The 13804-nt window shown below is 42.7% G+C and overlaps 2 protein-coding genes across 5 annotated transcripts in view; one reads left to right on the forward strand and one right to left on the reverse strand.

Annotated features, from left to right (window-relative positions):
* Positions 1–1412, reverse strand: part of lg26h2orf69 (linkage group 26 C2orf69 homolog) — a 5125-nt gene extending 3713 nt beyond the window's left edge. Inside the window, exons 1-2 of one of the 2 annotated variants that reach the window (XM_020461471.2) lie at positions 1280–1412; positions 851–1149 (exon numbers count right to left, since the gene is read on the reverse strand). In XM_020461471.2, coding sequence (XP_020317060.1) covers positions 851–1144 — 294 coding nt within the window. In that variant the 5' untranslated portion in view covers positions 1145–1149; positions 1280–1412. Of the gene's footprint in view, positions 1–850 lie in introns of both variants that reach the window. The other variant, XM_020461470.2, reaches the window with a different exon arrangement.
* The window catches only part of ftcdnl1 (formiminotransferase cyclodeaminase N-terminal like 1), a 14236-nt gene extending 6933 nt beyond the window's left edge, over positions 1–7303 (forward strand). Inside the window, exons 1-6 of one of the 3 annotated variants that reach the window (XM_020461467.2) lie at positions 1622–1766; positions 2803–2921; positions 3069–3164; positions 3468–3623; positions 5905–6093; positions 6359–7302. In XM_020461467.2, coding sequence (XP_020317056.1) covers positions 2807–2921; positions 3069–3164; positions 3468–3623; positions 5905–6093; positions 6359–6798 — 996 coding nt within the window. In that variant the 5' untranslated portion in view covers positions 1622–1766; positions 2803–2806 and the 3' untranslated portion in view covers positions 6799–7302. The other 2 variants (XM_031806334.1, XM_020461466.2) reach the window with 2 other exon arrangements.
* Positions 7304–13804: the final 6501 nt, after the last annotated feature.

Here is a 13804-nt window from a genome sequence, read left to right on the forward strand (position 1 = left end):
AGAGGAACAGTGGTGTACGAGATAGACGGGGAGGAGTGAGTTGGGTGGAGGCGGAGAGAAGTGGGGAAAAGGAGAGGGGGTCAGTGGAAATAGACAGGTGAGGGTGGGGGAGATGGACAGAAGGAAAGGGGTTGAAGAGGGAGAAAGAAAGATGGGGTGAGTCACCTGGCTCAAAGCAGCTTAAGAAGGGTTAATGTTTTTGTGCATCATGGCAACAAAATAACAACCGCATCAATTGGGAGATAAGACCCGTTCTGCAGTGTCCTGCAGTTCGCCTAACAATGACCATGAACTAATTCTGAGAAAAAAAAGGCTACCCTTTCCGTCAAGTCTCAAGTCTAACCTCATGTCTTTCCTTGGGTGAAAGACCAAACTTACTAAACTAGTTTTTCTCCCAATTGAGTTTAACACATCAGGTGAAAGAGTGGTCCCTAATGTGATCATGGTGTGGGGTTGCATACAATGAACACATTCATTAACAATTGCTGAGCACTCTTTCACCTGAGAATACTAACATTCCCTCGGAAATACTAAGACACCCTTGGAATCATAACATTTTAGTAGGCTAGCCTGTTGGAACTCTTGGAATGGATGTTATTATTTGTGGGCAGGAGTATGTGAATTCGACACTCCACTTGAAATGTAAACAACCATAGCTCTAACCAATTTAGCTAACAGGATTATAGGCTGGCTATGCAACGGCCTTTCACCTTTATGCTTGCCATCAATTGGCATACGTGTATAATGTTACCAACCTGCATAATGTCATGACAAATGGCTGAGATGTTCATTTGATGGCGAAATAAGTGATATTAAAATGTACCTGCCTGACAAAACCCACACCTCTCACCTGTATGTCTCCAGGGAAAAACACAACATGTGCATTGCGATCTTCGGCGTCTGAACCGCACCGTCCCTGTGAATCCGAAGTAACGTTACTGAGTAGAAGCAAGTCGTTGACTCGGTCCGGTTGGCATCCCGGAATGTCGACCAGTCTCCGCAGTCGCGGCGGGCTCCCAGGGCGTGTTTCCTGGACTCCAGGCAGACAATGCTCTGGAGGCTCGAATGGCGATGAACCTGCTGCAGCGCTCATTGCTTTGGCTGCACAATGAAAGCCCGTTGCAACTCCACGAGCGGTTATCATGGGGGCTAAAACCGGATTAATGTAGTTTAGACGCAAATGCATGGCCAGTTAATGTACAGCATCCGAGGCAGACATACGACAATGAACGTGCAAAACGATGCAACATCGACAACATAGTCATAAACAACTTTCTACCTTATGTCGTTGTAGTTCCTCCTCAACATCGTTGTTTATCCTGGACGTTGATAATTTTGTCAACCTGGGTGACGCTAAAGCGAGTACTGTTGTTGTCTTTGCATATTGGTCCTCCACGTGTCGCTGTTTGCCAAGGACGTCAGCACGGGAACCAGCCCTCATCCGGTTCCTGTTAGCAAAATACGAATAGCGCATGATCACAGCAAAGACCGTACAATATAAAGATGGGCAGAAACTGCTTCTCCAATAGAAAACCCCGATCACGCTTGTTGTAGGCGAAGCCATGGTGTCTTTTGCTTGCTAAACTCATGCGTTGAAAAACGTCATCGGTTCTAACGGTCGTCTCGCGCCAAACTGCGCATGTGCAGACCGTGAAATCAAAGGCACTGAATTTACCACTGAGTTACTAAACCCAGAGGTGCAACATCGCGAGAGGCTTCCGGGAACGCTTGAGAAGCAGACCAGGCCGGGGAAGTCAATTACAGAAGTGACTCATTATTCCTTAGTTGTTAATTTTCACAAAATCTAAAGGCACAACCTAGATTCGAGCCAATGTTTTAAGTACTTGAACATCTTATTTCGCTAACCTCGTGAAAGTAACAAACTGCCACGTTTTCATTTATATAAAACATAACTTTTGTATCGAAGTTGTGCCTTTGATTTGACAGCCTGCACCAGCGCAATATGGCGCGACAGTTAGCCCAGATGATGTGTTTCTGCGCATGCTTTTAGTTTAGCCGACGTTGCCATTACAGCGTTTACAAGTGTGATCAGGTTTTTCTATGGTTTCCACATCTCTCGTGCGGGCCTGATAAATAGCCATAATGTAATACTTGCGTTCTAATAACCTAGTGACGACCGATTTCTATTGGAGAGGCAGTTTCTGAATCACAGATTATGCAATGTGTATACATTTTTCGCTTTACAGTAGACACTTGATTGACTGTGTTGGCATTTTTCGTGGTTATTAGAACGCAAGTATTACATTATGGCTTCATATCAGGCCCGCACGAGAGATGTTTAGCATGTCATGTTTTATGTGTGAATGCATTTATGAACTGCGCTTGCTTTCTCGTCTTGTGTAACTGTATTGGCCATGTTTGGATTTGTATAATTTTAGTTGATGACAACATTCAAAATTACAAGTGGGATATTCCTTTGACACAGATGCATTTGTAATTTTTCTATAAAAAAATTTACTCCATGTTTATGTTTGATATGTTGTGATGGCGAGATATCACATACTTTTCGATCAACCAAGCTGCAGTTTGCCACATAATGTTGTAGACATATTGACATTTTTGGGATGAAAATGTTACCATTCTCCATGAAGTTTGTATTTAAATGGAGTAAAACAGATAATCCCAAAATGATAACTTTTCAAGCATCAGAATATAGTAGAGAGACCCAAGGAAATACAGTACAGTTGTCAAATAACTGGTGTTTAGCTACAATTTGTATCTGGTGAAATAGACCACTGCAAAATCAGCCTACCTAAAGTTCAGTGACATGGGTTCCTTCAGGGGGATGGCTCATAGTGCCATAGGCCAGCGTCTGGTCGCCTGCCTCCTCAATGTCTCAGAAGCCCGCAGGAAGGAATTGGTGGAAACAGTGGCCAGGGCAGCTGTATTTGACAGTAATGGTGAGTTACCCCTGTAAAAATGTTTCATTGTTCACTGCATATACAGTAGTAACATAGTGATAGGAGTGAAAAATAGTTATGATTGAACAAAATATGATGGTTTCTTCGTGGATTTATGCATCTTTCCGATTGTATGCATCTTTTCAGGCGGACGGCGAGAAGGGACAACAGTGCTCAACATCTTTAATGATCAAGACTACAACCGGTCTGTCATCACCATCGTGGCCAGTATTGACTGCATTAGTGAGTATCTGTAATTTTATTGGGGAAAAACAACAACTACACTAAGGGACATTTCCTACAGGCTTTGTTCAGGATCACAATGTTACAATAAATATGACAAGTACTTAGCAAAGGTCTTCATTATCCTCTGACAATCCTTTACTCTTCTGAGGGGCAGTGGTATAGTAACCCCTGAACACGGCTGCCTAAACATTTTTCAAGCAGACCAGGAATTAAGCACCCTAATTTAACCAATAACTGAACCGTGATTTCACTTGTGTCATTCCAATAATAGAAGGCGTTGTCAATGTGTTTCTGTTGTAGAGGAGGCAGTGCTGTCTGCGTGTGAGCAGGCCTGTCGACTGATTGACATGAGTGTCTATGCAGGCGGCCACCCAACGATGGGCGCTGTGGACCTGGTGCCCCTCTACCCGCTGGGAGAGGAGGTGGGACTGGAGGACTGTGCCAAGGAAGCTAGAGGTGTGTGTGTGGTGTGCGTGTGCCTGCATGTATGTGTCTACACTTTAAAGCTTTGACCCCCTTTTTCTCTCTTCTCAGTTGTATGCTGTATATGTGTGATTTGTGAGGCGACTCATGCAGTAGTGTATGTACAGTGTCTTCAGAAAGTATTCATACCCCTTGACCTATTCCACATTTTGTTGTTACAGCCTGAATTCAAAATGGATTACTTTTTTTTTCTCACCCATTTACACACAATACCCGATTCACTCATTTGTTTGTAAACAATTAACAATCTAATTGCCTACCACATGTTCTTGTCAAACTTTCAACAGAGTAGCTAGCAAGCAACAAGATATGCCAAATAACTCAGATTTGACCATTCAGACACAAATCACATTGCCGGGAATCAGATTTGTGTCTGACCTCAAACCACTTACGACAGTGGTTTGAAATATGGCTTGAAATATCCGATTCATTTGCATTTTTGGCTGTTCAGCTTTCAGGAAAAGGAACCGATTCGAATCGGATATGCACACATTTCACTTCAAACTGCCAATGTGAACAAGGCTTATGAGTTTTCCACATCTGGATTGTGCAACATTTGCCCATTATTCTTTTCAAAATTCTTGCTACCATTTTCAGGTCTTGCCATAGATTTTCAAGTTAATTTATTTTTTATTATTTTTTTGTTTGTTTTTTAACCCTTTTTTTCTCCCATTTTCATGGTATCCAATTGGTACAGTATAAGTCGGAAGTTTACACACACCTTAGCCAAATACATTTAAACTCAGTTTTTCACAATTCCTGACATTTAATCCTAGTAAAAATTCCCTGTTTTAGGTCAGTTAGGATCACCACTTTATTTTAAGAATGTGAAATGTCAGAATAATAGTAGAGAGAATTATTATTTTCAGCTTTTATTTCTTTCATCCCATTCCCAGTGGGTCAGAAGTTTTACGTAAACTCAATTAGTATTTTGTAGCATTGCCTTTAAATTCTTTAACTTGGGTTAAACAATTCGGGTAGCCTTCCACAAGCTTCCCACAATAAGTTGGGTGAATTTTGTCCCATTCCTTGTCACAGAGCTGGTGTAACTGAGTCAGGTTTGTAGGCCTCCTTGCTCGCTCACGCTTTTTCAGTTCTGCCCACAAATTTTCTATAGGATTGAGGTCAGGGCTTTGTGATGGCCACTCCAATACCTTGACTTTGTTGTCCTTAAGCCATTTTGTCACAACTTTGGAAGTATGCTTGGGGTCATTGTCTATTTGGAAGACCCATTTGCGACCAAGCTTTAACTGATGTCTTGAGATGTTGCTTCAATATATACACATCATTTTTCTCCCTCATGATGCCATCTATTTTGTGAAATGCCCCAGTCCCTCCTGCAGCAAAGCACCCACACAACATGATGCTGCCACCCCCGTGCTTCAAGGTTGAGATGTTGTTCTTCAGCTTGCAAGCCTCCCCTTTTTCCTCCGAACATAACGATGGTCATTATGGCCAAACAGTTCTATTTTTGTTTCATCAGACCAGAGGACATTTCTCAAAAAAGTACGATCTTTGTCCCCATGTGCAGTTGCAAACCGATATAGGACTCGTTTCACTGTGGATATAGATACTTTTGTACCTGTTTCCTCCAGCATCTTCACAAGGTCCTTTGCTGTTGTTGTGGGATTGATTTGCACTTTTCGCACCAAAGTACGTTAATCTCTAGGAGAACACGTCTCCTTCCTGAGCGGTATGATGGCTGCGTGGTCCCATGGTGTTTATACTTGCGTACTATTGTTTGTACAGATGAACGTGGTACATTCAGGCATTTAGAAATTGCTCCCAAGGATGAACCAGACTTGTGGAGGTCAAATTTTTTTTTTCTGAGGTCTTGACTGATTTCTTTTGATTTTGCCATGATGTCAAGCAAAGAGGCCCTGAGTTTGTAGGTAGGCCTTGAAATACATCCACAGGTACACCTCCAATTGGGTCAAATGTTGTCAATTAGAAGCTTCTAAAGCTATGACACCATTTTCTAGAATTTCCCAAGCTGTTTAAAGGCACAGTCAACTAGTGTATGTAAACTTCTGATCAACTGAAATTGTGATATAGTGAATTATAAACCATTTTTTGGAAAAATGACTTGTGTCGTCATGCACAAAGTAGATGTCCTAACCGACTTGCCAAAACTAGTTTGTTAACAAGAAATTTGTGAAGTGGTTGAAAAATGAGTTTTAATGACTCCAACCTAAGTGTATGTAAACTTCCGACTTCAACTGTATGTGTTAACCCATCCTCTCACCCTGTCCAGCGGTGGCTGCTGGGCTGACTGAACGGGTCAGTGGCACCAGTGCTTTCTTCTTTGGTTGGGCAGACTCACCCCAGCACCGAGGCCTGGCGCGGAGACGCAAGGAGATGGGCTGGTTCAGGAAGAATCCAGACACAGGAGCCAGCCGACCAGACGTGGGGCCCCTGCCACAGAAACGATATGGCCTCACAGGTTAGCACTCGCTTAGGGCTTGGCGGTTGGTGGATGTCCTCTTTACGCAAATACTGAGAGGTGATTTTTAAAACATAGGGTTAGGCTAGATTAGCATGTTTCATTCTGATGACAGGCCCTCAGTGCCCCCACATTACACTCTCATGAAGTATAGCACAGAGAGAGCGTACCCAGTAATTGGGCACATTTGAAAATAACCGTATCTCTGTACCTTTGTGACTTTTTGTCTGATCATCTGACCTTTGACCCCACCTTTGCCATGCAGGTGTCGGAGCTAGTCCCTACGTCATGAACTGCAACGTCACCATCGACACCCAGGACCTGGCTCTGGGGCGCAGCATCGCCATGACGATTAGGGAGTCTACTCCTGGGGGAATACCGGGGGTGCAAGTGCTGGCCCTGCCACACGAGGGTGCCGTGGAGATAGCCTGCAATGTGGAGAGCATGAAGGGGAACCCTCCTAGCCAGGTTGGCGAGAGGGGCGAGCTGTGGCCCACCTTCAGTATTGGTGGGAAGCCATACTGCCACGCCCCAGCATCTCTTATCACAGCCAGGGTGGCAGAGCTGGCAGGACGGCAGGGGGTGGCCACTAAGGGCACGGTGCTGGTGGGGTTCACGCCCTATGAGTGCAGAGGCCTGGCAGAGAAAGCTTTGTCATTGGGCATCGCTGAGTTCTGGAAAGAACTGCGCAGGTTACACATGTAACCTTCCAAACTTTACTACAAAACCTCAATGTTTTGTATTATTCAGGTTGATTGAACGAAGAATGTAAAAGGACATGTAAGCTGTTATCAGCAAGGTTTAAAGCATATGAATTGCACAAATGCACGACTATTACACAACAGTTTTGAATCTGTGGGCTCTGGATTTGATGTAGCACATTTGAACAAGGATATTGTACAGAGCATCTCATTTAGTGTGGTGATCATGGTTGAAAACTTCAACGCCATAGAACTTAACTGTGATCATCTTAATATAAGTACTCATCAAGACACAAAGTGACAAATTACCAATTTAGAGTTGAGGTAATACTTTTTTGTAAATCTTTTAACGATGTCAGTGGGATACTTACACAATTAATTTTGTTAAGCGTGCATATCTCAAGTCAGAGTAACACTGAAAGTGCAGCAAAATGTTGCAATTTATTGTTCTATTAACAGGTTAATCCTTCTTTATTTGACTTTAAAGAATAAACATGACTTTACTATAACTTTACTATTTTCATATTATTGTTTATAATTCTACCAAAAAATATATATTATCATGAAATATATTAAGGGTGTGTTCTGTAACATTCTCATGTTCAAAACTCTAAGACTACCATTAAGATTGGACTCAATGAGAGTAAAAAAAATCAACTGTGTATCCAGACCAAAGTGTGTACACACCTCGTGTTGTAAGACGTGGTCTAGCGTCAGCCAGGAAGGTTCTGGCCACCTTCAGACAAACAAACATGCACACTGTTTGGCATGGTAGAGTTCTTCGCCGGGACGTGTCAAAACGCATAGACATTTGTTTTCTCTGTCTTCAGGACAATACAGTGCCACTGACACGGCCCGCTACCAAAACCTGCGGGTTCTCCTTCACTGCAGCTGATGTGAGTAAAACATTTAAACATGTTAACCCTCTCAAGGCTGCAGGCCCAGACGGCAACCCCAGCCACGTCCTCAGAGCATGCGCAGACCAGCTGGCTGGTGTGTTTACGGACATATTCAATCAATCCTTATCCCAGTCTGCTGTTCCCACATGCGTCAAGAGGGCCACCATTGTTCCTGTTCCCAAGAAAGCTACGGTAACTGAGCTAAACGACTGCCGCCCCGTAGCACTCACTTCCGTCATCATCAAGTGCTTTGAGAGACTAGTCAAGGACCATATCACCTCCACCCTACCTGACACCCTAGACCCACTCCAATTTCTTACCGCCCCAATAGGTCCACAGACGACGCAATCGCAACCACACTGCACACTGCCCTAACCCATCTGGACAAGAGGAATACCTATGTGAGAATGCTGTTCATCGACTACAGCTCAGCATTTAACACCATAGTACCCTCCAAACTCGTCATCAAGCTGGAGACCTTGGGTCTCGACCCCGCCCTGTGCAACTGGGTACTAGACTTCTTGACGGGCCGCCCCCAGGTGGTGAGGGTAGGTAACAACATCTCCACCCCGCTGATCCTCAACACTGGGGGTGCGTTCTGAGCCCTCTCCTGTACTCCCTGTTCACCCACGACTGCGTGGCCATGCACGCCTCCAACTCAATCATCAAGTTTGCGGACGACACTACAGTGGTAGGTTTGATTACCAACAACGACGAGACGGCCTACAGGGAGGATGTGAGGGCCCTCGGAGTGTGGTGTCAGGAAAATAACCTCACACTCAACGTCAACGAAACAAAGGAGATGATTGTGGACTTCAGGAAACAGCAGAGGGAGTACCCCCCCTATCCACATCGACGGGACAGTAGTGGAGAGGGTAGTAAAGTTTTAAGTTCCTCGGCATACACATCACGGACAAACTGAATTGGTCCACCCACACAGACAGCGTTGTGAAGAAGGCGCAGCTTGTCACCAAAAGCACTCACAAACTTCTACTGATGCACAATCGAGAGCATCCTGTCGGGCTGTATCAACGCCTGGTACGGCAACTGCTCCGCCCACAACCGTAAGGCTCTCCAGAGGGTAGTGAGGTCTGCACAACGCATCACCGGGGGCAAACTACCTGCCCTCCAGGACACCTACAACACCCGATGTCACAGGAAGGCCATAAAGATCATCAAGAACAACAACCACCCGAGCCACTGCCTGTTCACCCCGCTATCATCCAGAAGGCGAGGTCAGTACAGGTGCATCAAAGCAGGGACCGAGAGACTGAAAAACAGCTTCTATCTCAAGGCCATCAGACTGTTAAACAGCCACCACTAACATTGAGTGGCTGCTGCCACATACTGACTCAATCCAGCCACTTTAATATTGGAAATTGATGTAAAAAATAGCCACTTTAAACAATGCCACTTAATATAATGTTGACATACTCTACATTACTCATCTCATATGTATAAACTGTACTCTATATCATCTACTGCATATTGCATGTACATGTATCACTAGCCACTTTAAACCATGCCACTTTATGTTTATATATATACCCTACATTACTCATCTCATATGTATATACTGTACTCTATACCATCTACTGCAACTTGCCTATGCCGTTCTGTACCATCACTCATTCATATATCTTTATGGACATATTCTTTATCCCTTTACACTTGTGTGTATAAGGTAGTAGTTGTGGAATTGTTAGGTTAGATTACTCGTTGGTTATTACTGCATTGTTGGAACTAGAAGTACAAGCATTTCGCTACACTCGCATTAACATCTGCTAACCATGTGTATGTGACAAATAACATTTGATTTGAGTTACGTCGTTATTGCCTTTTGTGATTGTATTTAAAGTTACAATTTTCATCGAAATGGCTCACTCCAAAAGTGGTCAATGACAGGGTTAAGTTTAGGGGTGGTGCTTAAAACTATTCAAGATAATATGTTCTAATGTCCACCACTTTGGAATTTGGGCAATGGTCAGGTCACTTCCTGTTTGGTATAAATAAGAAACTGTGTTTACAGATAGGTCCTTGGTAATTTCCTGTAATTAAGCATACATCGCTTTTAGTCAGTCAGTCTTCTGAAGGCAATTTTTGCCATCCAAGATACAGATGCATAATACCCTAGAGAATCGATGTTATGTATTCATATGGGGAATAGTTTTTGCATGCGCTTTCACTATACGTTCAACTAATTGCATAAAGTATGCCAATTAAATGAATCTATACTGAACACAAATATAAACGCAACATGTAAAGTGTTGGTCCCATGTTTCATGAGCTGAAATTAAAGATCCCGGAAATGTTCCATACGCACAAAGCTTATTTCTCTCAAATTTTGGGCACAAATGTGTTTTTAATCCCTGTTAGTGAGCATTTCTCCTTTGCCAAAATAATTCATCTACGTGGCAGGTGTGGCATATAAAGAAGCTGATTAAACAGCATGATAATTACACAGTTGCACCTTGTGCTGGGGTCAAGTAAAGGCCATTAAAAAATGTGCAGTTTTGTCACACAACACAATGCCACAGATGTCTCAAGTTTTGAGGGAGCGTGCAATTGGAATCCTGACTGCAGGAATGTCCACACGAGCTGTTGCCAGTTAATTTACCTACCATAAGCCGCCTCAGATGTTGTTTTGGAGAGAGAGTGTGGGCGAGTGGTTTGCAGATGTCAAAGTTGTGAACAGAGTGCCCCATGGTGGCAGTGGGGTTATGGTATGGACAGGCATAAAGCTACGGACAACGAACACAGTTACATTTTATCGATAGCAATTTAAATGCACAAAAATACTGTGATGAAATCCCGAGGTCCACTGTGAGGACCATTTTTTAAAGGAATCTGTGACCATCAGATGCATATCTGTATTCCCAATCATGTAAAATCCATAGATTAGGGCCTAATAAATGTAGTGAAATTGTGAAATGAGTAAATCTATGAAATTGTTGCATGTTTTGTTTATATTTTTGTTCAGTGTAGCTTGGCTACAAGAGGGATATGTACTGTATGCATGTCCACTATGCATTGTGATAATTCTACTTATTTAATTCACGATATTACTCTTTTATAATTTCATCTTCACATTTTCATGTTTTTAATTGTCTTTGTGTATCTGTGCACTGTGAAATTTGAGTGTTACATTAGAGAGTACTGTAGTGTGTATTGCGAGGCTATTTGCCTCCCTTCTGACTCACAGTATTAACCATTTGATGACATGCTGGGGAATTTGGCTAGATGACAAGATAGTGCTGGGACGAGATGATTACACTCATTGGTTACATGAGGGCAGTTCAATCGAGTACAGGCTTAACTGAATGAACAACAAAGGTGGAATTTTATTAAATAGTTTCGGGATTGGCTTCGTCTCTGAGGGAAGATTCTCAAAGCTATATGATGTGATGCCATCAGCCCCACATACCCCCCCCCCCCCCCCACACACACACACACCTCCTGAAAACCCTGCACAGCTAAATCAAGTGCACCTAAAGTAACTGAAAGGAAACATCATATTATTTTGACCCAGGTCTGTGTTTCACATACATTTGAAAGCCCACAAGCGATCTGATGGTGTGAGCTATCAATGCATTCCAGAGATAGAATTTGATTTTGCACCCTTGTATGCATGCACCATCGTTATGAATTTATGTACTTGCATGGTTTGTGTACTTTAGGTATGAATTTTCCTACAGTAGGCTATATTTGTTTGCATTAGCGTTTAAATGCATTTGTACTTTCCCTCTTAATGTGTGCACATTAATCTCTTTGAGCCTCCAGCTGAGGTTCTTAGTCATACAGTTAATGCAGCCATGCAGCTTCATCTCATCAGTACAGTACATACTGCACAACACACACAAATACACACTCCCTGCCAGCCTTGGGAGCATCAGGCCCCAATGTAGGTCACAGCATAAGCCCAGGGGTGTCCTGGTCCTCCCAACACTCTCACACACACGTATGGACTTGTACATGGAACCCTATTCACATTTTTGCTCATTTAACTTCCAAACAGTATCTACCTCAAACTCATATATTAGCACTCACTCTGCACTTTGTTTTGAAAAGCTACCTAATGTAATCTAAGCAGCTGTCACTCATGTCCCCATGTATTAGCTTACTTTTATGGGATAAAAATGGTCCAGGTAATGCGTGGCATCTGGTGGCTTAGAACATGTTTGTCAGCCACAAGTCTGAAGTCTCATGTATTTCCCTCATGTAAAGGAAAAACAACTGATTGAGCATTAGATAGATAGGTACTTTATTTATTCCCAGGGAAATGTAATTTAAGCTTCCCTCGGTCTCGAGCTCACTCGGGCTCTCTCTCTGCTTTCCCTCTCTCACTGTCTTTTTTTTTGCTCTTTTCCTCACTCTCTTTTGCTCCCTCTCTATCAATCTACACCCCACCCTCCCTCCCTATTAACCTCATTAGGCCTAGTGAGTCACTTCTGATAGCCCTAACGACTGTAAATGCAACCATGCTAGATTCTAGGTTGACACTTCCTTCTAAGGACTTTCAAGGAGGGCCCTTTTAGATACTCACTAGAAAGTGCAGATTAGGTAGTCACTAGGCAAACAGACATTATGATAGTGGCATTGGTTGTCTGTTACTGTATATTTCATAGCAATAATATACTGTAGATATTATATCATATTAGTTGTTAATGTTACAGCCCTTATTTTCACTATAAATATTCATATCTAATAAAATGTTCACTGTAAACATTTCATTGTAATAATCCAGTGTTTTTAGAGTTTTGTGCCTTTTTAGTTCTTCAATAGAATAGGATTCTTTCGACATGAGTTAGCCTGACAGTGTTTCAACTGAGTGTCATGTGACATGATACAGACATAAAGGATCTGATTTATTTACAACAGTTTACAACGTACTATTAATAATATTCCAGAGCAGTCATTTTTTTCTCTCTCTCTGCCATGTCAAATGCATAGATAACTCCGTCATCAGTGCATCTTCTATTAAATCATACGACTCCGCTGAAGATGGACTAATAAATGATGTGCGCAAATGGGCAACCATTCAAGTTATTAAGCTGATATGTGAAACATAATTTTTTTTTCTTAAGTAAGGTGTTTTCGCTGTGATTTTTATCATTTTATTTAGGATAATTTGAGACCTGAGGCCAATTCAGTCGTGACAGCATAACATTATCTTCCTCGGCAGTACCCAAAAGTCAAACGCATTCCTTTTAAACCTAATTTATTCTGCCAATTCAAAGAAAGTAATGTATACCATTGGTCAAATATCTTGGAACTACCTTTTGACGCAGTGTTAGAATAATTGCCCTTCTCATGTAAAGTATGTATTGTGATTTTGAAGTAGCTTTGGAGGAAACTTAAGTCTATCATGGTCACTCTCATTAAAATAGTCCAAAATGCAACGGCTATCCTCACCCGCCTTGCAGAAGCAGAACGTGCCACCTATGAAGTCAGCAGTCCCCAACCCCCACCCTGAACACATGTTATACATCCGCTGGGCACAGGCTGAGCATAACGCTGAGACACAGCTGAGAATAGGGAGAGAAAGAGAGGGGGCACTGAAGTGGAAGTATGAGTGAGCATCAGAGAGAAGGACAGAAATAGAGCGATAAAGGAATGAATTGCAGAGGGAGGCTCAGAGAGAGAGAGCAATGGTGGTGCACATGGGTTTATGGTATTGTTGCAAGAGCCTTTTCTGTCATTTTCTGTGGACATGAACCTCACGTGGATTTTGTTTTCTCAGACTCCCAGTGGATTTCCCTGCAATTCCTCCCTGGATCTAAACAGCTGTTGAAGACTTGAAGACCAAACCATGCCTTCTCTTCATTGTAGCTTCAACATGGGCCCTTGACTGGGTTCCCTGGCTGCATTCTTACTACCACGGATACCCTTCACAATTTTTTATTTAACTCTATCTTAGTCCAAATGAGATCAAAATACCTATTTTTCAAGGGAGACCTGACGACAAAGGATGGCGCTATGTGGCACCTCCACTAAGCACCACCCCTCAGTGCATGCTCTGCAGTGAAGATTCCTCCATGTGCTATCTATAGACGTCCCTAATCGTGGATAGCCACTGACAGGGTAAGATGCTGCCATGATGGCTGCTTTGAA

This window comes from Oncorhynchus kisutch, linkage group LG26 (assembly GCF_002021735.2).
Source record: "Oncorhynchus kisutch isolate 150728-3 linkage group LG26, Okis_V2, whole genome shotgun sequence".
Taxonomy (NCBI): Eukaryota; Metazoa; Chordata; class Actinopteri; order Salmoniformes; family Salmonidae; genus Oncorhynchus; species Oncorhynchus kisutch.